Here is a 27964-nt window from a genome sequence, read left to right as displayed (position 1 = left end):
CACATCCAACAATGTTAGGGACCAGTTAATCACTGTGAGCTTCTCAGGCTCCTTCCATCTCATTGCTATTAGCTTCTTCGCTGCTGTGACGCCCGCTAGGACAACCCTTTTCAGTTGTACGGACGCGGGTAGTGTTGTTATATCGTTCAGGAGTAGCGTAACAGCTGTGAATGGGATAGTTAAGCCACACAGATCTGAAAGTTTGTCCGCTATTGACCTCCAGAAGCGGGCCACTGGTGGGCAATCCCAATACATATGCATATAAGTGCCAGTGGCCTTTTGAGAGCACAAAGTGCACCGAGAGTCGGTTATCAGTCCCATAGCAAATAGCTTCCTAGGTGTAAGATAGGTCCTATGAATATAATTAAAATTAATTTGCTGGTGATTGGGGTTGCGGGAAGACAATGCCACATTTGCCCAAACATCATCCCAGTCAAACTCGGGGTCCAACTCCGGGATATCCACACGCCAGATTGTATCCAATGATAATCTTTTATACGTGGACTGAATTAAGAGCGTATAAAAGTCTGAGACAAACCCTCTGGAGGTCGTCCTGTCCACTATGAGCCTGAGGAAGGGGTGTGGTTGCAAAGCTTGAGCCCACGGCACGCCATGCGCCCTCAGCGCTGACCTTAGTTGAAGGTAAAGAAAGAAGGACTCGCCGGGAAGATCATAAAATTCTCTTAAGTTCTGAAACGCACGGAGGCCGTTCTTATCATAAATATCCTCCAGAGTATGAACCCCCCTCCTTTGCCATTGAGGAATATTAACCGGCTTGTGCCCAACAAGTAATTGCTGGTTATTAAAAATTGGAGAGTCCAGGTGCCATGGGCATTTAACCCCACACGACTTCTGTACATTACGCCACGTCTGGATCACGTGAGCTATGATCGGTCCATACCTCAGTCGGCATTTCGAAATAGGGACAGTGGAGTACACCACATCCTGCAATCTTAGCGGTGAGACCGCCGCCGCTTCTAAGGAGCGCCAAGATACAGCATCCACAGGGTCTAGCCAGCACATCAGAGGTCTCAGTGAAAAGGACCAGAAATAAAGCTTAAAATCAGGGATTGCGAGGCCCCCATCTTGTTTCCTACGTTGAGTAGTAGCTCTTTTGATTCTCGGGCGTTTGTTATTCCAGATAAACTTAGATACCATCGATTGTACCTTGCGCCAGTGGTCTATTGGAGGGGGCAGGGGGAGCATTGAGCTAACAAAATTTATCCTAGGCAGGACATTCATTTTGATTATGGAAGCTCGGGCTTGTAAGGAGTTAGGAAGGGACGACCATCTGTCTAGATCCTGGCGTATTTTATCATAAGTACCCGTGAAGTTGTACTTAGTAGTTTGACTCAACAAATGTTCCACTATGGGGATATCAGCTGGTAGTCGCACCGCCTTGGCTCATTAAGAGGTAGGCAGGCTTATTTGTTCCAGTTAATCTTAAAGCCTGACAATTTACCAAAGTCGTCGATTATTCCCAGTAATTTTGTGGCCGACCGGGAAGGGTCATCCATAAAAATCAGTAGGTCATCCGCATAGAGAGCAATTTTGTGTGGTGTATTATTGATCATTATGGGGACGATGTCCTCCGATTGCCTAATAAATTGGGCCAATGGTTCGAGGGAAAGCGCGAATAGTCCTGGGCTCAGAGGACAACCCTGTCTAGAAGATCTGGAGACTGGGAAAAGTGTGGAACAGTTTTTGCCTGTCAGTATCATTGCCGACGGCGAGGCATACAGGACTTTAATCATATGAATAAAATTCTTTCCAAGACCCATGACCTCAAGTACCTTCCACAGGTATGACCATTCTAGTCTGTCAAACGCCTTCATGGCATCCAAAGACAGAACTGTGGACGGAGCTGTATTGTCTTTACTGTTATCGACTACATGCAACAGCCTCCTAAGATTATCTGCAGCCAGGCGCCTCGGGATAAAACCAGTTTGATCGCAGTGTACCAATACCGTCATAAATCTCTGCAGGCGGCGGGCCAGCACCTTGGCAAACACTTTTAAATCGGCCCGAGAAGACTCAAGGGCCTATAGCTACCACAATCATTGGGATCTTTGTCCTTCTTGAGAAGTAAAGAAATCAACGCCATGTTGACATCTCTTGAGAACTCCCCTTGTTCGATAGCGTAATTGATCATATCGAGCATCAATGGACCCAGTTGGTCCCAGAAAGCTAAATACACCTCGGGTGGAATACCATCCCAGCCTGGTGCCTTACTCCTCTGCATTTCAGCAATCGTCTCCCTTAGTTCCATAAGAGTGATCGGTTTCCCCAGTTCCTTAGCCTCTTCCTCAGAAATGTGGGGTATCTCAAGCCCGCCAATGAACTATTCAAATTTAGAGTCGTCGAGATTAACCTCTGAGCTATATAACTGTGAGTAAAACTCTTTAAAAGTGTCGTTGATCTTTTTCGAATCAGTAGTGACTGTACCCTGTCGCGTCTTGATCGAGGGGATGTCCGAGAAATGATCATTCGAGCGTATTTTCATTGCCAATAGATGGCTAGGCCTGGAGCCGTGAAAGTAGTAATTTAGCCTTGTCCTATGTATCAAGAACTCAGACTGTTGTTTAAGTATGGAGTTTATTTATTTCTTGACTATCTTACGTTGTGTGTTTAGTCGTTCACTATAGTTAGTTTGCAATGATGCGTATAGGTCCGCATATAATGTTTCCAGTCCTTCTAGTTTTTTTGACCGGGATTTACGCAAATTGGAGGCGAAAAGTGTGACATGACCCCTGATAAATCCTTTCAATGCGTTCCATAGGACCCTGGGGTCATCGACCGTGCCAACATTGATCTGCAAGAATTCAGCTAGTTTACTCCCAAACTCAGAACAGAAATCATCGTTCTTTAATAAGGTTGAGTTAAAACGCCACCTGGGAGCTCTCGTGGAGAGCCTGCCAAAGGTTGCCACAAGGAAAATCCCCTTGTGGTCCGAGAGAGCCAGGGGAACCAATGAGACGTCGAAACTATCAAACATATTAGGGGACGCGAATGCATAGTCTATTCGAGAGAAGGTTTTGTGTCTGGCTGACAGGTGAGAGTAATCCTTGAGGGTGGGATTGGATAAGCGCCATAGGTCTGCGAGCCCCGTGTCCTGGGCCCACATCCTGAGGGCCTTAGAGGACCGTTTTTGGTCGCTTGTTTCAGAGGACCCGGACCTATCCATCTCCGCATCCCAGCACGCATTAAAATCGCCACCCACAATGAGAGCGTATCCAGTAAGTTCCAACATATTCTTCATGATTGTATTATAGAACGCTGAATCAAATGTGTTAGGGGCATACAATGCTATTATTGCCATCTTCCTATGAGAGAACTCAACTTTTGCTATAGTAATCCTTCCCTCCGTGTCCGACCACACATCCAGGACTTTGATATCAAGGTTACGTCTTGTAACTATGACGACTCCTTTCGTCTTATCATCGGCTGAGGATGAGGAGATAACGTGATATTGTCGATTTGCTAGCCTTGACACATCACCCACCAATAAATGCGTCTCACTAAGGAGAGCAATGTCAATATTTCTTCTCTTCAATAACCAAAGGACACTGGCACGCTTGTGTGGGGCGTTAAGACCCCCTGCGTTCCAAATTAAAATATTCAATTTAGCCATGGTCGAATTTGTCTAAATGCGTAAAGAACATACCAGTGCAGCCAGGCTGAGTACAGAGGCGCTGATCCAGGCGGGCCCAGACGGTCAATCCCAGGAGTTCAGAGGAGGAACAATTACACACATATAAGACAACAGTACATAAAACACAGAAAAATACCACCCCAGTTACAACCCCCCCTCCTTCTACTCTAAACCCTAACCCACCCGTCCTATTATAAACCCTCCTATACCCACTCTCCAATCCCCTCCCTATGCCCCATCCACTAAGGATGGTCATCTTCCTATAATTTCCCACTGGAGTCATGGATCCAATAAGACGCTCTCCACTCCGACCCCCCTCTAGATAAACCCCTGATTAAACCCCCACTAGTCCAATAAACACAAATAAAAATAACAATTAAATTCAATAAAGATATCGGTCGAAAACCACCGTGAGCCTTGGCCCTAACATGAGACAACTATAATGGAAAAAATAGCCATTATTATATAATAACTCAACATCAACCATGTAACCATCTACTTCCGAGTCTGCGTATTAATGTTGCAATGTTATAGCATAAATGGATAAAGGAAAATTCAAAACAAAATTAAATTAAAGCATACCAGCAGATAGTCTAAGGCAGGATCGGATCATAGTTAAATTGTGCAAACAGATGTCATTTAAACAGCGACAATAAGAAGAAAAGGAAAAAAGGGGTTATGGTCAAAGTGCACGCATGTAACAGCCCCTCTGGTCAGGCCCAATGGCTGGAATGACAAAACCTATGTAAGAATAGAATTAAACACCTTCATTAACCCGGGGATAGTAATAAGCTATACCTGACACAACCTGTTATCATATATTGTATATATATATTCAACCGACCTTCTACTACTGGAGCCCAAAGCTCAAAACAGCCTGGATATAAAAATAAAAGCATACAAGAAGTTAGTTAAGGACCCGATCACCGTTGAATTGTGCAAACTGATGTCACTTAAACAGCAACAACAACCAAAATACGTAAACATTAACGGGTCTCGAATGTCTCGCCGCGGGCGATAGACACAGCCTGCTAGTTAGCCCGAGGCTAGCGCGTAAGCTAGTGATGAATCCGGCTAGCACGCCAGAATCTGTTATGTACATTGTCCAGCTAGCTTTCATAGAGGCGACACACACGTACGACCATGAGGTCAGCATTAGCAAGTAACAGAAGTCATTGGGATGCCCCGCTAGTATGGATGGGCAGTGGACAGTTAGCCTGTCTGGGCATGACAACAAGCATTTGTGAGTAGTCCGTCCTATCAGTGTATTCAGGCCCACATCGCCAAGTCACTCACCCGACATAGATATCAAGCTACAGTCTCGGCTATCCCCCCGAGATATTCCTCCGCTTTAGCCAACGACCAAAATGAACGCCGATCATCGCCCTTACCCAGCACAGATAATTTCGCGGGAGCGAATAGCGTAGGCCTCAGGCCTAGTTTCCATAGCCTGGACATGACCACTTTGTATTCGCCTCTCTGTGCTTGAACCTTCGGCGTAAAGTCTTCGAAAATGGCCACTTTGTGATCGCCAAGACTTAGATTACCCCTTCTGGCACGGGCCGACCGCATGATGAGCTCCCTCTGCTGAAGCCTGTTCAGCTTGACAATGATGGGCCTCGGCTCTTTGTTCAATCCAGGACTGGTCTTGCCCGCTCTGTAGGCCGACTCACATACGGGAGGGTTGGGGAGGACATCTTTCCCCAGTATTTTCTGCAGCAATTCCGGCATGTTCTCCGAGAGACGGCCTCCCTCGTTGTCCTCCGGTACACCAACAATCCTGATGTTGTAGCGTCCCTCCCGGGACTGCATTTCCACAATTACCGACTGTAGTTTGGCAACTTCAGCCTGCCTAGCCAGCAGGGAGGTCTCCAGACCCGCCATCCTCTCGCCTTGTAGTGAGGCCTCTGTCGTTAGCGTGGCTAGTTCGTTAGCATTAGCCGAGGAGACAACGTGCAGCGACTCCATCTTGTCTCTCAACGGGTCTACCGCCAACCTAATTTCCTCTGACATCTCTCGATTATCAAAAAATTCCGCCTGCACTTTTCTTTGTGTTTCAGCGAAGCGTGTCTCAAAGTCTGCATGGAGTTTGGTCATGACCGAGAGAACAGCTTCGCTTATCTCACTGATACCGGGCGACGGCGGGGATAGACCCGGTGGCAGTTTGCCGGCTGGGGTGCTCATGGATCTGGTCTCCACCACCGACATCGCAGAAAGTTGAAAAAAGTCGACGACAGTAGTTGAAACTCGACGACTCAACAAGCAGACAAATAACAAATAAAAATAAAATAAAGACTAGTGGGGAGAAAAGTATATTTCGCACGATAGAAGGGAGCTCACGTGAAACACGTCTACTCCATGATTGCCTAGCTCCGCCCCCCCGGATCAACATATCTCAAGTCTCCGGGGGAGAAATATGATTGCGATCACAGATTTTTGAAATATTGATCTCAATGACGTGTTACGGCGTCATTGGCAGAATTAGCATGGCGGGGAATGACGAGTTTAGGCGTCTCTGGCAGAGAAAGTGTTAATGTCTGAAGGAGTCGACTGAAGGCTTCTTGTCCTCTGCAAAAGCATGCAATTGGTCCACTGATGGATACATCTTGATATTTGTCTAGTCTAGTGTGTTCATTAGATGGGTGAAATCCTCTTTCAGTGCCTCTGTGCCTGTTTTCGTAGGCAGTTAGCCTCTGGTATGCGTGCCATTAGCGTTAGCCACGCTTCTAGGCCTCTTTGCTTTTGGAAAGAATAATAATAAAAAAATATATATATATTTCTTTATAATTTTTTTTTTTATAAAATTCTTTGTATTCGACTAAGAGGTTGGCCAGTCGACTACGGCTCCTTTCGACCGATTAGTCGACTGATCGACTAATGGGGGTCAGCCCTAGTACGCTAACGATGTCGCCCTTTTTCTCTCTGTCCCCCGACCTACAGAGGAGATGCGCGGGATAGAGGAGGAGCCCAGCCACCTGCCGCTCGTGGTCTGCATAGATAAACTCACCAAGGTGTACAAGACGGGCAACAAGCTGGCGCTCGACAAGCTGAGTCTCAACCTCCACGAGAACCAGGTGGTCTCCTTCCTGGGACACAACGGGGCCGGCAAGACCACCACCATGTGAGGGAGAGAAACGTGTGTGTGTGCCCCCGGGCGTCCGGAGGTCCGTGTGTGTGTGTGCCCCCGGGCGTCCGGAGGTCCGTGTGTGTGTGTGCCCCCGGGCGTCCGGAGGTCCGTGTGTTGGCGCTTTCCAGCTGATGTTCAAGTCGAGAGTCAAGAGTCACTTTATTGTCCCATCAGCTGGGAAATTTGTCTTGGGCTTACTGTAATAATAATAATAATAATAATAATAATAATAATAATAATAATAATAATAATAATAATAATAATAATAACTTTATTTGTATAGCACTTTTCATACAGAGGTTGCAGTTCAAAGTGCTTCGCAACAGTAAAAATACAGACATGGGTGAGCATAGCAAGGTATGGTAAATCACAGTGTTTCACATTAGGATCTAGCATCCTAATAGGCTATCTATTCAGTAATACAAATAATAAAGTAGTTTCAAATGATTAAGTTTAAAAATAGTCTAAAGATTATAAAATCGAACGGACATACAACAACAGTAACTCTACAACTGTACACCCCCCCCACTGCAGCCACAGACACATACAGACAGTATACAGACATGACCCCCCCCACTGCAGCCACAGACACATACAGACAGTATACAGACATGACCCCCCCCACTGCAGCCACAGACACATACAGACAGTATACAGACATGACCCCCCCCACTGCAGACACAGACACAGACAGACAGTATACAGACATGACCCCCCCTGCAGACACAGACACATACACAGTATACAGACATGACCCCCCCCCCCGCAGCCACAGCCATATACAGACAGTATACAGACATGACCCCCCCCACTGCAGACACAGACACATACAGACAGTATACAGACATGACCCCCCCCACTGCAGACACAGACACATACAGACAGTATACAGACATGACCCCCCCCCCCCACTGCAGCCACAGACACATACAGACAGTATACAGACATGACCCCCCCACTGCAGCTACAGACACATACAGACAGTATACAGACATGACCCCCCCCCCCACTGCAGCAGACAGTACAGACAGTATACAGACATGACCCCCCCACTGCAGACACAGACACATACAGACAGGATACAGACATGACCCCCCCACTGCAGCCACAGACACATACAGACAGGATACAGACATGACCCCCCCACTGCAGCAGACAGTACAGACAGTATACAGACATGACCCCCCCCTGCAGCCACAGACACATACAGACAGTATACAGACATGACCCCCCCCCACTGCAGACACAGACACATACAGACAGTATACAGACATGACCCCCCCCCCCCCCCACTGCAGCCACAGACACATACAGACAGTATACAGACATGACCCCCCCCCACTGCAGCTACAGACACATACAGACAGTATACAGACATGACCCCCCCCCCACTGCAGCCACAGACACATACAGACAGTATACAGACATGACCCCCCCACTGCAGACACAGACACATACAGACAGTATACAGACATGACCCCCCCCCCACTGCAGCTACAGACACATACAGACAGTATACAGACATGACCCCCCCCACTGCAGACACAGACACATACAGACAGTATACAGACATGACCCCCCCCCCTGCAGCCACAGACACATACAGACAGTATAAAGACATGACCCCCCCACTGCAGCAGACAGTACAGACAGTATACAGACATGACCCCCCCACTGCAGACACAGACACATACAGACAGGATACAGACATGACCCCCCCACTGCAGCCACAGACACATACAGACAGTATACAGACATGACCCCCCCACTGCATCCACAGACACATACAGACAGTATACAGACATGACCCCCCCCCCTGCAGCCACAGACACATACAGACAGTATACAGACATGACCCCCCCCACTGCAGACACAGACACATACAGACAGTATACAGACATGACCCCCCCCCTGCAGCCACAGACACATACAGACAGTATAAAGACATGACCCCCCCACTGCAGCTACAGACACATACAGACAGTATACAGACATGACCCCCCCCCCCCCCCCCCACTGCAGCTACAGACACATACAGACAGTATACAGACATGACCCCCCCCCCCCCCACTGCAGCTACAGACACATACAGACAGTATACAGACATGACCCCCCCACTGCAGCCACAGACACATACAGACAGTATACAGACATGACCCCCCCCACTGCAGCTACAGACACATACAGACAGTATACAGACATGACCCCCCCCCCCCCCCCCCCCACTGCAGCTACAGACACATACAGACAGTATACAGACATGACCCCCCCACTGCAGCTACAGACACATACAGACAGTATACAGACATGACCCCCCCCCCTGCAGCAGACAGTACAGACAGGATACAGACATGACCCCCCCACTGCAGACACAGACGCATACAGACAGTATACAGACATGACCCCCCCCCTGCAGCCACAGACGCATACAGACAGTATACAGACATGACCCCCCCCCCTGCAGCCACAGACACATACAGACAGGATACAGACATGACCCCCCCACTGCAGCCACAGACGCATACAGACAGTATACAGACATGACCCCCCCACTGCAGCCACAGACGCATACAGACAGTATACAGACATGACCCCCCCACTGCAGCAGACAGTACAGACAGTATACAGACATGACCCCCCCACTGCAGCCACAGACGCATACAGACAGTATACAGACATGACCCCCCACTGCAGCAGACAGTACAGACAGTATACAGACATGACCCCCCCCCCACTACAGACATGACACATACAGACAGTATACAGACATGACCCCCCCCCCACTGCAGACATGACACATACAGACAGTATACAGACATGACCCCCCCACTGCAGCTACAGACACATACAGACATGACGCAGCTGACTCCAAACAGAGGAGATGAACAATATAAAAATACAATAAAGTACCTAAAGCACAGCAGGATGTCTGGCAACACCACATATATATATAGTAGTAGTGTCTATAATATAACCACCAAATATTGGTTATTCGATAATTGCCGGCCATTTATCTGGCCCTATTTAAAAGTTTAACTGAGATGGGAATAAAGGAGTTTTTAAACCTGTTTAGTCTCGAGCGTGGAACTCTAAACCTCCTCCCAGAGGGCAGTAGCTCATACTCGGCATGTAAGACGTGGGAGGGGTCCGAGACTATTCTATTGGCTTGCCTTAGAGTAGCCTGTTCAAACATAGACTGCAGGGATGGGTGACCTTTCACCCCTATGCTCTTCCATGCAGATGTTCATGTATGGATTCACACGCCAAGAGGCATCTGTGAGAGTGTTGTGTCGTGGTGTATGTTCTGGCAGAGGTCTGCTTGGATTACTAGAATGAATAAATGTATTCATCAATCAATTATTCACTAACCTCAGAATGATGACGTTCTATGACCTCATATGACCTTTTTGTAACCCTTTCACTACCACACTACAGAAGGTTAACCCTTTACTATCACACCACAGACAGTTTGTCGTGTGGCAGTGAAAGGCTTAACCGTTTTGGTAGTGTGGCACTGAAAGGGTTAAAGCCAGGCAGACCCACCTGAACACATGTTCCACGTCTTCCCTCCTTCCCTCGTCTCTAACGTCTTAACCGCTGGCTTGTCATAGGTCTATTCTGACCGGCCTGTTCCCGCCCACGTCCGGCTCGGCCACCATATATGGTCACGACATCCGCACGGACATGGAGCGCATCCGGCAGAACCTGGGCATGTGTCCCCAGCACAACGTGCTGTTCGACCGGCTCACCGTGGAGGAGCACCTCTGGTTCTACTCCAGGCTCAAGGGCATGGCGGAGGTGGACATACGCAAGGAGATGGACAAGTGAGTCAACCCTAACCCTAACCCTAACCCAGGGGACAGGAGGGGGGGGGCGACCCTCTGGAGGAGCTCATACACTCAGGGGACAGGAGGAGTGAGGAGACCCTCTGGAGGAGCTCATACACTCAGGGGACAGGAGGAGTGAGGAGACCCTCTGGAGGAGCTCATACACTCAGGGGACAGGACGAGTGAGGAGACCCCCCTCTGGAGCTCATACACTCAGGGGACAGGAGGAGTGAGGAGACCCTCTGGAGGAGCTCATACACTCAGGGGACAGGAGGAGTGAGGAGACCCTCTGGAGCTCATACACTCAGGGGACAGGACGAGTGAGGAGATCCTCTGGAGCTCATACACTCAGGGGACAGGAGGAGTGAGGAGACCCTCTGGAGCTCATACACTCAGGGGACAGGAGGAGTGAGGAGACCCTCTGGAGGAGCTCATACACTCAGGGGACAGGAGGAGTGAGGAGACCCTCTGGAGGAGCTCATACACTCAGGGGACAGGACGAGTGAGGAGACCCCCCTCTGGAGCTCATACACTCAGGGGACAGGAGGAGTGAGGAGACCCTCTGGAGGAGCTCATACACTCAGGGGACAGGACGAGTGAGGAGACCCTCTGGAGCTCATACACTCAGGGGACAGGAGGAGTGAGGAGACCCTCTGGAGGAGCTCATACACTCAGGGGACAGGAGGAGTGAGGAGACCCTCTGGAGGAGCTCATACACTCAGGGGACAGGACGAGTGAGGAGACCCCCCTCTGGAGCTCATACACTCAGGGGACAGGAGGAGTGAGGAGACCCTCTGGAGGAGCTCATACACTCAGGGGACAGGACGAGTGAGGAAACCCTCTGGAGCTCATACACTCAGGGGACAGGACGAGTGAGGAGACCCTCTGGAGGAGCTCATACACTCAGGGGACAGGAGGAGTGAGGAGACCCTCTGGAGCTCATACACTCAGGGAACAGGACGAGTGAGGAGACCCTCTGGAGGAGCTCATACACTCAGGGGACAGGACGAGTGAGGAGACCCTCTGGAGGAGCTCATACACTCAGGGGACAGGAGGAGTGAGGAGACCCTCTGGAGGAGCTCATACACTCAGGGGACAGGAGGAGTGAGGAGACCCTCTGGAGGAGCTCATACACTCAGGGGACAGGAGGAGTGAGGAGACCCTCTGGAGCTCATACACTCAGGGGACAGGAGGAGTGAGGAGACCCTCTGGAGGAGCTCATACACTCAGGGGACAGGAGGAGTGAGGAGACCCTCTGGAGGAGCTCATACACTCAGGGGACAGGAGGAGTGAGGAGACCCTCTGGAGGAGCTCATACACTCAGGGGACAGGAGGAGTGAGGAGACCCTCTGGAGCTCATACACTCAGGGGACAGGACGAGTGAGGAGACCCTCTGGAGGAGCTCATACACTCAGGGGACAGGAGGAGTGAGGAGACCCTCTGGAGCTCGTACACTCAGGGGACAGGAGGGGGGGGAGACCCTCTGGAGGAGCTCATACACTCAGGGGACAGGAGGGGGGGGGCGACACTAGGGCTGGGGGCGATTCATCCATTTCATAGATTAATTCGAATGAATGATTTAGGACGAGTTTATTTTTTATTTTAATCGATTAAAAAACAAACAAAAAAAATATTATTTTTTTAAAGTCACCTTTTATTTTACAAAAAGTGATGTTTGGTGAAAGTTAGATTTGCACTTTATTAAATTAATTCTTGTTTGATGATCAAGAGGCACCTCTTATTTGTTTTAAGTGAAGTTTGGTGAAAAAGCAAGTTATTGCACTATTAATCCCAATAGGGACATTCATCTTTGTTTGATAGGGAATAACCTTTTATATATATTTTTTTTTGTGAAGTGAAGATTGGTGAAAGTTAGGTTTGCACTTCAATCCCAATAAGGAAATTCATCTTGGTTTGATAATTATTTTGTGTCAAATAAAAACAAAGCTTATTTGAATGATTTCCTTGGCATTTCAAAATCGGAGATTTCATTTTTAGGCCATATCGCCCAGCCCTAGTGGACACTCTGCAGCATGGCAGCTTACACTCAGGGAACAGAAAGAGTGAGTTGTCATTCTGCAGCACGGGAGCTTACAATAAGTAGCAGAAATACTGCAGAACAGAACATACTGTAAATTGTACTGTAAGCTGATGAAAGTATGTCTTCATAGTTGTTATTGGGTGCTTACCTCTCTCCCAAAACAGAAATTTGGTAAATCCACAACTATGGAAGTTTTCAGCACCATGGAGAGTGCTGTATGACAAAGCTTTCAGCACCATGGAGAGGGCTGTATGACAAAGCTTTCAGCACCATGGAGAGTGCTGTATGACAAAGCTTTCAGCACCATGGAGAGGGCTGTATGACAAAGCTTTCAGCACCATGGAGAGTGCTGTATGACAAAGCTTTCAGCACCATGGAGAGGGCTGTATGACGAAGCTTTCAGCACCATGGAGAGTGCTGTATGACAAAGCTTTCAGCACCATGGAGAGGGCTGTATGACGAAGCTTTCAGCACCATGGAGAGGGCTGTATGACGAAGCTTTCAGCACCATGGAGAGGGCTGTATGACGAAGCTTTCAGCACCATGGAGAGGGCTGTATGACGAAGCTTTCAGCACCATGGAGAGGGCTGTATGACGAAGCTTTCAGCACCATGGAGAGGGCTGTATGACAAAGCTTTCAGCACCATGGAGAGGGCTGTATGACAAAGCTTTCAGCACCATGGAGAGGGCTGTATGACAAAGCTTTCAGCACCATGGAGAGGGCTGTATGACAAAGCTTTCAGCACCATGGAGAGGGCTGTATGACAAAGCTTTCAGCACCATGGAGAGGGCTGTATGCCATATATGCCTTTAGAGGACTTGTATTTCTTGTGGGACCTCGCTGCTTAGAGCTTTCTGATGAAGAGGGTGTTATAAAACGCTTGGCATGTCAGAGAGAGAGAGCACACAACTCACAGAGGCACAACAACACAACTCACAGAGGCACAACACAACAACTCACAACAACACAACAACACAACTCACAGCAACACAACAACACAGCAACACAGCTCACAGCAGCACAACAACACAACAACACAACTCACAGCAGCACAACAACACAGCAACACAACAACACAGCTCACAGCAGCACAACAACACAACAACACAACAACACAGCTCACAGCAACACAACAACACAACTCACAGAGGCACAACAACACAACAACACAACAACTCACAGCAACACAACAACACAACAACAACACAACTCACAGCAACACAACAACACAACAACACAACAACACAGCTCACAGTAGCACAACAACACAACAACACAACTCACAGAGGCACAACAACACAACAACACAACAACACAACAACTCACAGCAACACAACAACAACACAACAACACAACTCACAGCAACACAACAACACAACAACACAACAACACAGCTCACAGTAGCACAACAACACAACAACACAACTCACAGCAACACAACAACACAACAACACAACAACACAACAACACAATTCACAGCAGCACAACAACACAACAACACAACTCACAGCAGCACAACAACACAACAACACAACTCACAGCAGCACAACAACACAGCTCACAACAACACAACAACACAACAACACAGCTCACAGAGGCACAACAACACGACAACACAACAACACAACACAACAACACAGCTCACAACAACACAACAACACAACAACACAACAACACAGCTCACAACAACACAACAACACAACAACACAGCTCACAGAGGCACAACAACACGACAACACAACAACACAACAACACAGCTCACAACAACACAACAACACAACAACACAGCTCACAGCAGCACAACAACACAACAACACGACAACACAACAACACAGCTCACAGAGGCACAACAACACAACAACACAGCTCACAACAACACAACAACACAGCTCACAGCAGCACAACAACACAACAACACAGCTCACAACAACACAACAACACAACAACACAACTCACAGCAGCACAACAACACAACAACACAGCTCACAACAACACAACAACACAACAACACAACAACACAACTCACAGCAACACAACAACACAGCTCACAGCAACACAACAACACAACAACACAACAACACAACAACACAGCTCACAGAGGCACAACAACACAACAACACAACTCACAGAGGCACAACAACACAACAACACAACTCACAACAACACAACAACACAACAACACAGCTCACAGAGGCACAACAACACAACAACACAACAACACAGCTCACAGAGGCACAACAACACAACAACACAACAACACAGCAGCACAACAACACAGCTCACAGCAGCACAACAACACAACAACACAGCTCACAGAGGCACAACAACACAACAACACAACAACACAGCTCACAGAGGCACAACAACACAACAACACAGCTCACAGAGGCACAACAACACAACAACACAACAACACAGCTCACAGAGGCACAACAACACAACAACACAACAACACAGCTCACAGAGGCACAACAACACAACAACACAGCTCACAGAGGCACAACAACACAACAACACAACAACACAGCTCACAACACAACAACACAGCTCAAGCAGGGAGACGCTGGTGTGTAGGCTAGACGATTTTGAGAGATTCATGTATTTAATTTAATGCAAGAATGAAAAATAGTCTATTATAAAAGCAATAAAAATGTACGACCTGAGGTAGGGACGTGAGAAGCGACGGTATGGAAACCCCCCATCCCTGCAAATCACCCCCCGATGACGACCACGACGGTGATGACAATAGATTATATTTAGCGCTTTGCCAAGTCGTCCAGTGGCAACGGTGAGATGAATAACTACACACCTGGGTAAGTAATCACTGACCTTTCCTCTGTGTGTGTGTGTGTGTGTGTGTGTGTGTGTGTGTGTGCGTGTGTGTGTGTGTGTGTGTCCAGGATGATTGAGGACCTGGAGTTATCTAACAAACGCCACAGTCTGGTGCAGACGCTGTCCGGGGGCATGAAGAGGAAGCTGTCTGTGGCCATCGCCTTCGTGGGCGGCTCCAGGGCCGTCATCCTGGACGAACCCACGGCGGGGGTGGACCCCTACGCACGCAGGGCCATCTGGGACCTCATCCTCAAGTACAAACAGGGTGAGGCGGCACTTTGAGTGATGTGTCGGCACCACACCAGTGGCTTCTTCAGGGACAGGGATCCTGTCCAGTCGATGGTTGAATTAGAGTCTGTAGGAAAAAAAACTAGCTTTGTCAAAATCGACTTTATTACTAAAAAGGTTACATTTACAAGTTGAGTCACGATCCCTCCGTTCTTCCATCAATAGCTAACATACAGTACACACATCTGTCATGTATGGATATATAAATATATAAAGGAAGAATGGACACTTCCCCTAAAGCCGTAAGTCTGTATCATAGGGTTGGTATATGAAAGCCTTCATGTATGTATGTTGTATTGGATCTTTTGTATTGGATCCCCTTGACGATGAGATGGTTAATTTCAAGGGGCTATCCCTAAATAAACTTGCAGGTATGTACAGACAGATGTGTGTATATATATATATATATATATATCAGGGATGTCCGATATTATCTGCCAATATTGGCATTAAAATATGATATCGGAAAATATCAGTATCCGTTTTCAAAAAAAGAAAACGTTATTTTTTATTATTATAATTTTTTTTACATTTCTATAACCTTTATTTACCCAGGCAAGCAAGTAAGAACAAATTCTGATTTTATTTATTGTCAAAAGTATGCATAATGTTGTGTTAATTCCACAACAAGAGAGATGTTAATTACCTGAAATGATTAAGTTTTTTGGGGGGGAAACCCTGCATATATCGGTATCGGTTGATATCGGTATCGGAAATTAAGAGTTGGACAATATCGGTATATCGGTATCGGTAAAAAAGCCAATATCGAGCATCCCTAATATATATACAGTATATGCATTATTGTACATGCTATCATACAGAGTTGTATGGGTTATATGCAGGTGTATAAGTAGGTATATAGAAGAATTATATGCAGGTATATTCAGACAGATATGGATATGGATATACATATAAATTATAAATATATATAAAATATACATTTATAAATATAAATACATAAATGTATATATATAAATATATATACAGTATATACCGCACTTAGGGCTGTACCGAATGTAACATTTGAAGCTTCTATTGAAGTATTCGAACGAAGCTTCAAATGTCTAAAAGAAAATGTACTTCATAAAAGAAAATTAAGATTTCAATTTTTTTCAAACTAAATCCTCAATTTGAATAAAGTGATTAATCTGATTAAATTAGTCTTTTTCTTTTATTAAATCAACTTTCTTTAATGAATATAACTCATCAGTTTCGTCAACAGAAATAATCCAATAAGGGCACGGTTGGTATGAAAGTGATGGTGACGTCTTATAGTATAATATTATAATATTAGTGTAGCCTAAACTTTAACTGCAACTGTGAAGAAAACCCCCATTGGTTTAAACAGATTGAATAGACACAAAAAACATTTTAATTTTAATTTATTTATTTTTATAAAAAATTCTAATGTTGATTTAGAATTCGAATGTCAACATTATGATCGAAGCTTCGAAGCATTCGGTGCAGCCCTAACCGCACTATTGTACATGCTATCATATAGCCCCTTTATATAACCGCACTATTGTACATGCTATCATATAGCCCCTCTCGTGACTGTGATGCACAAGGTGTGGCCGAGTGAATCCACAGTCACTTGCTCCTCAATAGGAAACCAACCTAGATTTACCATGAAGAACTGGTCCGACCCGAACCGTTCGTTATACAAGTATCACAGAGAAGTTTCAAAGGTACTCACAGTTGCATGAGGGTCTTGGACAGAGAAACGTAATGGTTTGAAAGCTTGGCGTTGCTAATAAATATTTTAAATATTTTTTATAAACTGGTCAACACTGCTCAAAACCGCTCTCGCTGCCTGATGCTCCTGCACTGTGATCAGGCACCCTATGCCGGAAATAAAGCTGTGTTGACCAGTTTATAAAAAAAAATGTAAATGTTTATTAGCAACGCCGAGCTTTCAAACCATTACGTTTCTCTGTCCAAGACCCTCGTGCATCTGTGAGTACCTTTGACATTTCTCTGTGATACTTGTATAACGAACAGTTCAGGGTCGGACCAGTTCTTCTTCTCACAACGTAGGCCATACTGGCGCACACAAGACTTATGGAATATTAATGCAGTCTATTTATTTCCACCGATTAGCTTTAGTTCTTATTTATTTATTTATTTATCCACTGTCATTTCAGTGTTGGTGTGTATAGGCTATATAGTGTATTTCAATATAAGTTTAATTGATTAATGATATATTCGAAGGAATGCAGGTGTATAGCTATATCAAACAAAGGTCTGTCCCATTGTATACCATTAAAACAGATATGTAACAAATAAGAAATACAAATTCCACAGAAGGCATTAAATAATTATTATTTTCAATCATTTCACAATAATTGCATAATTGTGTTTGAATATCTGAGTAATTAAAGTAATTATACATTTGTCCAAAATAGCTGGTTCAGATATGGTTAATCCAGCTGCCCTGTGATCAGATGAATCCATATTATTTATTTTTCCGACATCAAATGCGTAATTTCTTATTGTACAAATATTGTCATATTTATTTTAATTATGATTAAGTAATTAATTCCAAGGAGGCCTGTAGCGTTGACATGAAGGAATCACTATGAGAACACAGTCTGTCAAGTTAATAAAATGTTCAATTAGTCAATCAATCATAAGTGTGCTCCTCAGCACTCTTAAATCTGCTCTCAGGAAAATTTGGGGAATCGCGCTACCAGCCCTAATATGTCTTAAATGGGCAGAAATCTGCCTAAGAGGAAGTGTGTGTGTGTGTGTGTGTGTGTGTGTGTGTGTGTGTGTGTGTGTGTGTGTGTGTGTGTGTGTGTGTGTGTGTGTGTGTGTGTGTGTGTGTGTGTGTGTGTGTGTGTGTGTGTGTGTGTGTGTGTGTGTGTGTGTGTGTGTGTGTGTGTGTGTGTGTGTGGGCGCATGCGTGCGCGCGCGTGTGTCCTTAGGGAGGTGTCCATTATTGAGGTTGGCTGTACTTTTGATTACAGCTTAGAAGAAGCCTTTCTAACCAATGAAATACAGCTACAGCAGACCATCTCACAGCTAGGCTGCAGATGTAAACTTCTAGTTTTTATCTTTGGCAGCCTAGGGCATGTGCACAAGTTGGTTGTGAGGAGCCTACAAATAGCCGGTCTCTACAAAAGGAAGGCCAAGCAGTTACATTTACATTACAGTTAGCAAGGTATTAGCTATTATAGGAAGCCGCTCAATTTGGAGGAGGCGTTGTTTCCTTTACCCATGATTTGTGTCTGACAAGTAGTTCAGCCATACAGTATGTAACAGCATTCTGCCGTCCATGCACTTTGTAACTGGCTGTTCTTTCATACTTTCTGACTGCACTGGCAGTGTTTATGTCCTTTGTATGAGGCTTCCTTGTACTTCTGTTGATGTGGACATAAATAAACTAGGGCTGTCAAAATTAATGCTTTAATTTTGGAGATTAATTTAAATTATTTAAAGCATTAAAATAAATTAATCTAGATTAATCTATGGAGTGAAAAATCTTCAATCTTCTTAGCGCCGCGGATATAAGAAAGAGGTCTAGCTGAGTCAATGTTGATGGTTTTGTTGAACATTTGTATTTCACAGGAGAGAAACTGTATTCAAAGAAAGATATGAATGGCGGCTGGGTGGCGCAGCGGACTAAGCGCTCGTCACCAACGCGAGAGACACTTGTATCGAATCCGGCTATCGGCGTTGCCTCCGGCTTGGCCGGCCGTCATACTGACTCAATTGGCAGAGTCAGCGGGAGGGAAGCCGGTGGGTGGTAATCTGGTCATTGTAAACAGCGACTCCTACAGGTCGGTCAGGGCGCCTGCACAGCGAGGAAGGGAGAAGGTGAGGGTAGTGTGACCTCCCACACGTTACACCTCACCAATGAGAGTCTGCGCTGGCAGGTGAAAAGAAGTGGCTGGCTGACTCCGCATGTATCGGAGGGAACATGTGATAGTATCTATCAACCCTCCCTAGACCGACCAGTGGGGGGCACATGCGAGCAACGACCAGGAAGGGGGGAATTGGCAAGACTAAATTGGGATGGGAGAAAAACACTGAAAAACAGGAGGAGAAAAGGATATTAAAAAAAAAATAAGCTATTAAAATAGTCTTTGAATCTAAATATACTTTCTTCGTGTTGATTTTACATTAATTCCATGATTTTACTCAAGTAAATATCTGTTACAAGCTTCGGTCTTAAGTAGAAAAATGCTATTTTTAATCTAGATTAATCTAGATTAATTACGGAAAATTGTGAGATTAATTAGTTAATTTTTGTAATCGCCTGACAGCACTACAATAAACATTTCAAATGTGTGGCCTACCTTCCCCCAGGCCGCACCTACCTTCCCCCAGGCCGCACCTACCTTCCCCCAGGCCGCACCAGCCTCTTGTCCACTCACCACATGTGTGTCCTACCTTCCCCCAGGCCGCACCAGCCTCTTGTCCACTCACCACATGTGTGTCCTACCTTCCCCCAGGCCGCACCATCCTCTTGTCCACTCACCACATGTGTGTCCTACCTTCCCCCAGGCGGCACCAGCCTCTTGTCCACTCACCACATGTGTGTCCTACCTTCCCCCAGGCCGCACCAGTAGGGCGGGCCATACTTTTTTTTTTTTGGAAAATCAATCGAGTGGGGTGTCTAAAATATGTGTTTTTTTGTGGGGAATTCAAATATGGGATTATTTTTCTAATAGGATAACTCCTACCTACATTGTTTTGGATTTCAAAATGGCCGATTTGACCATTTTTCACCCCTTGGCCATACATGGATGCCAACATGAATCTGAAGGAAATCCTAACATGCAAGGTGTCTAAATTATGTGTTTCTTAATGGGGAATTCAAATATGAGTTCATTTTTGGGATAGGATAACTCTAACCTACATCATTTTGGATTTCAAAATGGCCGATTTTACCATTTTTCACCCCTTGGCCATACATGGATGCCAACATGTATCTGAAGGAAATCCTAACATGCAAGGTGTCTAAATGATGTGTTTCTTAATGGGGAATTCAAATATGAGGTCATTTTTGGGATAGGATAAATATAACTTGCATAATTTTGGATTTCAAAATGGCTGATTTTACCATTTGAACCCATTGGTATTGTATTACAAAATTCCAAAGATAAAAAAGATATGGGAAATCATTTATAATGACAAAGCCATCAAATTTATTAACAAGTGAACTGTATATAACTGGATACAACTCCAAAGATCAATAATAATAATACTAACAATAATAAATTGTATTTGTAATGCACACAAACACCTAAGTGCTAAATCTCGATCTCCTGACTTCTTGAACTTTGCCAGGTTCCAATATCTTGATTGGACTCATTCTTGGATGGCAAGATCTCCTACTGTACTGCTTTAGCCACCAACCTACAAACACAAACTTAAAGTCAATGTCAGCCATAAATAAGTGAGCTCTTTCCAGAACTACTCAGCAGAAACCATTTTAACAAACGTCTCAATGTATTGAGAAAATCCATGGGGCTCCATCAATCCTCTATCTTCTTAAAACATTGGAAAGGCAGGGGATGGAAAAGAAGGCAGAGAAAAGGAGAAGGGGCAAAGAAGAAAGCTTTGCAGCAGCAGACAAGGTTGCCAGGAAGGATGTTCAGAGCTTCCTTACAGTCCCTGAAGTTGAGCTCATTCCTGAAACTGACCCTGCAGCTTCAGCAAAGCTACGGAAAAATTATGATGAGATTCCAAACATCGCCCTTGCTAGTGTAAGGTATGGCATAGGTCTAAGGCCAACTGCAGCTATAGCAACTGCAGCTCTGATTGATGCAGGACTCATCTTAGAAGATGACACAAGTAAAGTGATTGATAAGAACAAGGTTAAGAGAGCACAAGAATAGTTGATGCAAGAGCTGGGGGAAGAGTTTGAGGAGAAGTGCAGGGAGGAGGGGGGGATTTCCTGTATCCTCTTTGATGGGCGTATTGACATGACCAATGTGATGATGGAAGCTGAGGGCAGTGACCAATCTTTTCCTGCAAAGATCAAGGAAGAACACTATAGTGTTGCTAGTGAGCCTGGCAGCAACTATCTGTTCCACTTTACACCAGAGAAAGCAACTAAAGAGGAGTCCCATGCAGAGAAGATAGCTAAGGTCCTGTTTGCCTGGCTGAAAGAGAGAGGTTCTGATAAGACCTTGTGGGCCATTGGAGGAGACTTGACCAATAGGACAGCTCCTTGATTCTGTTACAGACTTGGAGATCAATCCTAACTTCACCAGGATCTTTCTTGGCCCTCCGCTGATCAAGCTGCCTGAGAAGATCATTCAAGATCTCTAAACTGATCAACACTATGGCTATAAGCTGGTCTGTGCAATCAGGGATGGAGTGCTTTCTGCAAAGCTGGCTCTGCTGGAGATTGGACCGGTAAACCACAGCCGCTGGCTCACCACAGCAAACAGACTCCTCAGGCTCTGGGTGTCAAAGCATCAACTTAAAAGAAAGAACCTGAATAATCTACAATGCATTGTGGAATTCATCATTGGAGTGTATTATCCATGTTGGTTCAACATGAAGGTCAAGCACTCCTGGATCGAAGGGCCTAGGCACATCCTGTTTCAGCTGGACTGCCTCAAGTCTCAGAGGAAGGAGGTGCTGGATGTTGTGATGCCAACTGTGAGAAGATCTGCTTGGTATGCCCACAGTGAAGCCATCCTCCAAACACTGCTGTGCTCTGAGGATCAAAAAGAGAGAATTGAGGGGGTGGAGAGAATCCTGGCCATCAGGGGAGAGGGGGATCCAGACACTCAGCTGGGAGACTCCTGTGTCAGGATCAGAAGAACACCTCACATCAATAGTGACGCTTCCAGCATTGGTGGCTTAATCAGCTGGTCAGAAGATTTGTCAGAGCCACCTCTCACCTGCTCCCTAAGCACCTCCGAGGTGAAGAACTTAATCAACACCCCCATGGAGGTTCTCGACTGGCCTTGCCACACACAAAGCATCGAGAGGGTTGTTAAAATGGTGACTGAGGCCTCTGCTAAGTACTTTTCACAAGAAAAAAGGGATGGAGGGATCAGGGCTCAGGAGACCAGCAGGAGGCTGATGTCCAAGAATGAATCCAAGCAGGACTTGTGCAACCTGATCAAATTTAAGAAGATAGAGGATTGATGGAGCCCCATGGATTTTCTCAATACATTGAGACGTTTGTTAAAATGGTTACAGAGGTTTCTGCTGAGTAGTTCTGGAAAGAGCTCACCTATTTATGGCTGACGTTGACTTTAAGTTTGTGTTTGTAGGTTGGTGGCTAAAGCAGTACAGTAGGAGATCTTGCCATCCAAGAATGAGTCCAATCAAGATATGGAACCTGGCAAAGTTCAAGAAGTCAGGAGATCGAGATTTAGCACTTAGGTGTTAGTGTGCATTACAAATACAATTTATTATTGTTAGTATTATTATTATTGATCTTTGGAGTTGTATCCAGTTATATACAGTTCACTTGTTAATAAATTTGATGGCTTTGTCATTATAAATGATTTCCCATATATTTTTTATCTTTGCAATTTTGTAATACAATACCAATGGGTTCAAATGGTAAAATCAGCCATTTTGAAATCCAAAATTATGCAGGTTATATTTATCCTATCCCAAGAATGACCTCATATTTGAATTCCCCATTAAGAGACACATCATTTAGACACCTTGCATGTTAGGATTTCCTTCAGATTCATGTTGGCATCCATGTATGGCCAAGGGGTGAAAAATGGTAAAATCGGCCATTTTGAAATCCAAAATGATGTAGGTTAGAGTTATCCTATCCCAAAAATGAACTCATATTTGAATTCCCCATTAAGAAACACATCATTTAGACACCTTGCATGTTAGGATTTCCTTCAGATTCATGTTGGCATCCATGTATGGCCAAGGGGTGAAAAATGGTCAAATCGGCCATTTTGAAATCCAAAACAATGTAGGTAGGATTTATCAGATTAGAAAAATAATCCCATATTTGAATTACCCACAAAAAAACACATATTTTAGACCCCCCACTCGATTGATTTTCCAAAAAAAAAAAAGTATGGCCCGCCCTACCGCACCAGCCTCTTGTCCACTCACCACATGTGTGTCCTACCTTCCCCCAGGCCGCACCAGCCTCTTGTCCACTCACCACATGTGTGTCCTACCTTCCCCCAGGCCGCACCAGCCTCTTGTCCACTCACCACATGTGTGTCCTACCTTCCCCCAGGCCGCACCATCCTCTTGTCCACTCACCACATGTGTGTCCTACCTTCCCCCAGTACCAGCCTCTTGTCCACTCACCACATGTGTGTCCTACCTTCCCCCAGGCCGCACCATCCTCTTGTCCACTCACCACATGGACGAGGCAGATCTCCTGGGGGACCGCATCGCCATCATCTCCCACGGCAAGCTGCAGTGCTGCGGCTCCCCGCTCTTCCTCAAGAGCACCTACGGGGACGGATACAAACTCACCCTGGTCAAGAAACAGAGCGAAGGCAGAGGTGTGATTGATTGATTTTTTTTCTTTTTTTATTATTATTGTTTATTTATTTATTTTATTTATATAGCACATTTAAACATGACACTTGTCAACCAAAGTGCTTCACATAGGATGCTTGGTTCATATACATACAGCTCATTATAGTAATATGCCACAATTATTACATTTGATAATAAGGAGGAAGCGACTGGTCTCGGGGAGAGGGAGGTACACAGGTACAATTGAAAACGTTATTAACAGATTGCAGAATGGGTACAATACAGTACGGCTCAATACACACAATTGTTAAGGGGATGCAGACCAGAGAAAGACTTTCGTCTTGTTTACATCAGGGTCCCCCATTTTCAATTCATAGTGACATCTATGACATACAGATAGACAGTACTGTTACATTTATGACATACAAGATATACAAGTATACAGTACTGTTTAACAGAGATCCCAACAGAAACTATATACATTTGAGGGGGAGGAAACTGTACAATAGGAGGGGGTTGGGTGGGTGGGTGGGGGGGGTTGGACATTTACGGGGGCTAGTTTCGAATTGCAGCCTCCTGTAGGTGCTCTTTGAGGGTGGTGTGTGTGTGCAGAGAGAGAGAGAGAGAGAGAGAGAGAGAGAGATATTCACAGACTCCAAATTCCAATTGGCTATACTAAAACTCCTTAACATTGTCCTTAGCTCCGGGATCTTCCCCAATATTTGGAACCAAGGACTCATAACACCGCGCCACAAAAAGGGAGACAAATCTGACCCAAACAATTACCGTGGGATCTGTGTCAACAGCAACCTTGGAAAAATCCTCTGTATGATCATTAACCACAGACTCATACATTTCCTCACAAACAACAATACCATGAGCAAATCACAGATTGGCTTCCTACCAAATCACCGTACAACAGACCACATTCTCACCCTCAGCACCCTAATCGACAACCAAATAAATAAAAATAAAAGCTAAATATACTCCTGTTTCGTTGACTTCCAAAAAGCATTTGAACTCAATTTGGCACGAGGGTCTGCTGTACAAGCTGTTACATAGTGGCATTGGAGGGAAAACCTACGACCTCATAAAGTCAATGTACACCAACACCACATGTGCTGTGAGGATTGAGGAAAAACACAGACTTCTTTCCTCAATGCCGTGGGGTTAGACAGGGGTGCAGTTTGAGTCCAACCCTCTTCAACATATACATAAATGAACTGGCAAAAACATTGGAACAAACTGCAGCACCTGGCATCCCCCTAGCAAACACAGAAGTCAAATGCCTACTGTTTGCAGATGACCTGGTGCTGCTGTCCCCAAGAAAATAATGGCTACAACAGCACCTTGACCTTCTGCACAAATGCTCCCAGACATGGATACTGACAGTAAACCTAAACAAAACTAAAATTATGATATTCCAAAAAAGGCCCAGCCTACAACAACAAAAACACAAATTCCTCCTAGACACAATTTCCCTAGAACACACAAAAAACTACACCTATCTCGGCCTAAACATCAGTGCTACAGGGAACTTCAACCAAGCTGTGAACGACCTGAGAGACAAAGCAAGAAGGGCTTTCTATGCCATAAAAAGGAACATCAAGTTAGACATTCCAATAAAAATCTGGCAAAAAATATTAGACTCCGTGATAGAACCGATTTCCCTATATGGTTGTGAAGTCTGGGGCCCACTTGCAAACCAAGACTTCACCAAATGGGACAAACACCCAATTGAGACTCTGCATGCAGAATTTTTCAAATCCATCCTCCGCACCCAATGGAAAACGCCAAATAATGCATGCAGAGCAGAACTAGGAAGATACCCACTAATCATCCAAATTCTAAAAAGAGCATTTAAATTCCACAATCACCTAAAAGAAAGCGACCCAGACACACTCCACAACAAAGCCCTCACCTACAGAGAGACCCTTGCGAGATGTCCACTCAGCCAGATGGTTCTGGGACTCTGCTCACAAACACAAGCAGAGCCACCAGACAGAAATCACACTGGACTAAATCAAATGATAAGAAAACAAAAAGAAAACTATCTGACACATTGGAAAGAATCAACCCAAAACCAGAGCAAATTGAAATGCTATTTGGCCCTAAACAAAGAGTACACAGTGGCAGAATACCTGAGCACTGTGACTGACCCAAAACTAAGAAGATCCTTGACTAGGTACAGACTCAGCGAGCACAGCCTAGCCATCGAGAAGGCCGCCATAGGCAGACCTGGCTCCCAAGCGAAGACAGACTATGCACCCACTGCACACAAGATGAGGTAGAAACCGAGCTCCACTTCTTAACAACCTGCCCACTATACCAATACATCAGAGACATATACTTCCCACAAATTGCAAACACCCAAAGAGACTTTGAAAACATGGACAAAACTCCCATAACCTACTGGGAGAAATACAAGAATGTGCAAACACAGCAGCAAGATTTGTGAGCTGCTGTGACAAGAAAAGGACATCCAGTGGAATGCAACCACCATAAAGACTGTACAAGAAATTCCTTCTGTAATGTACTGATTTATTTTGTTTTCTCTGTTTGATTGTTTTGTTTTGTTTTGTTTGGCTTTGGCAATGTAAACGTATGTTTCCCATGTCAATAAAGCCATTTGAATTGAATTGAAATTTGAGAGAGAGAGAGAGAGAGAGAGAGAGAGAGAGAGAGAGAGAGAGAGAGAGAGAGAGAGAGAGAGAGAGAGAGAGAGAGAGAGAGAGAGAGAGAGAGAGAGAGAGAGAGAGAGAGAGAGAGAGAGAGAAATGAATGAACTTTTATTTGACGACTATTATTTGCTACTTATACAACAGAATACTTACTGTTGATTAGTCGGTACTCCTCATGTTGGGCTTGTTGTAAGTCGATCTGGATCAGATAAATGCAATATAAGTAATGCAGAAAGAGAGTGTGTGTGTGTGTCTGTGTGCCTTCATTTGACACAAAACTATTCCAGATGCCTTCTCTCCTCCCCTCATCTCTCTCTTTCAGCCGCCAGCTGATAAATTGCCACAAAAAGTATCTCCAATTCATTTGACCCTGTTCCGCCTTTTGGCTTGTTTACAGCGACTTGAATAAAAAAAGATGTATCAAGTTCGTCCTCTGCATTTGACCCATTCTAACTATTTATGGGCAGTGGGCAGCCACACACTGACGCCAAGGGACCAACCCCTGTTGTAATGCCAGTACCTTGGTCAAGGGCAATGGCCTGTGTATTCTATACCTAGCTAGCATGCATGTCTTTTTATGATGTGGGAGGAAACCACGCAAACAGGGGGAGAACATGCAAACTCCACTCAGAAAGGCCCCCATGCTGGGGCTTGAACCCAGGACAGTGCTAACCACTGCGCCACGTGCCGCCCAACTGTTGACGTTTCTAACTCCTTTCTCATTGTTCCTCCTCTCTCTGTCATTGTCCTTTCCTTCTCCCACCCTCCATCCATCATATTGTTTGTTTGTGCGCCCCCCCCAGACCAGGGCAGCCAGCCCCAGCCTCCCTCCACCCTCTCTCCATCCTCCTCGCTCTCTCCCTCCTCCACCCTCTCTCCATCCTCTCGCTCTCTCCCTGCTCCGAGGCGCGGGTCACCCAGTTCGTGCGACAGTTCGTGGCGTCCTGCCTGCTGGTGTCCGACTCCAACACGGAGCTCTCCTACGTGCTGCCCTCCGAGGCTGTGAAGAAGGGCTGCTTCGAGCGCTTGTTTCAGGTACACCGGAGTCATTGTACAGTATATCCCCCGGCATCCCA

General features: G+C 45.5%; 1 protein-coding gene across 1 annotated transcript in view; it reads left to right on the top strand.

Moving 5' to 3' along the window:
• abca2 (ATP-binding cassette, sub-family A (ABC1), member 2) overlaps window positions 1–27964 on the top strand; it is a gene marked incomplete at both ends in the record, with an annotated part of 250124 nt that overhangs the window by 95330 nt on the left and 126830 nt on the right. Inside the window, 4 exon segments of the mRNA XM_084338063.1 lie at window positions 6593–6773; window positions 10391–10603; window positions 15549–15745; window positions 24057–24230. Coding sequence (XP_084194189.1) covers window positions 6593–6773; window positions 10391–10603; window positions 15549–15745; window positions 24057–24230 — 765 coding nt within the window.

Source organism: Notolepis coatsorum (genome assembly GCF_963971535.1).
Source record: "Notolepis coatsorum genome assembly, chromosome: 1".
NCBI lineage: Eukaryota > Metazoa > Chordata > Actinopteri > Aulopiformes > Paralepididae > Notolepis > Notolepis coatsorum.
Note: the sequence above shows the minus strand (reverse complement) of the source record. Positions and strands in the feature narration are given on the sequence as shown.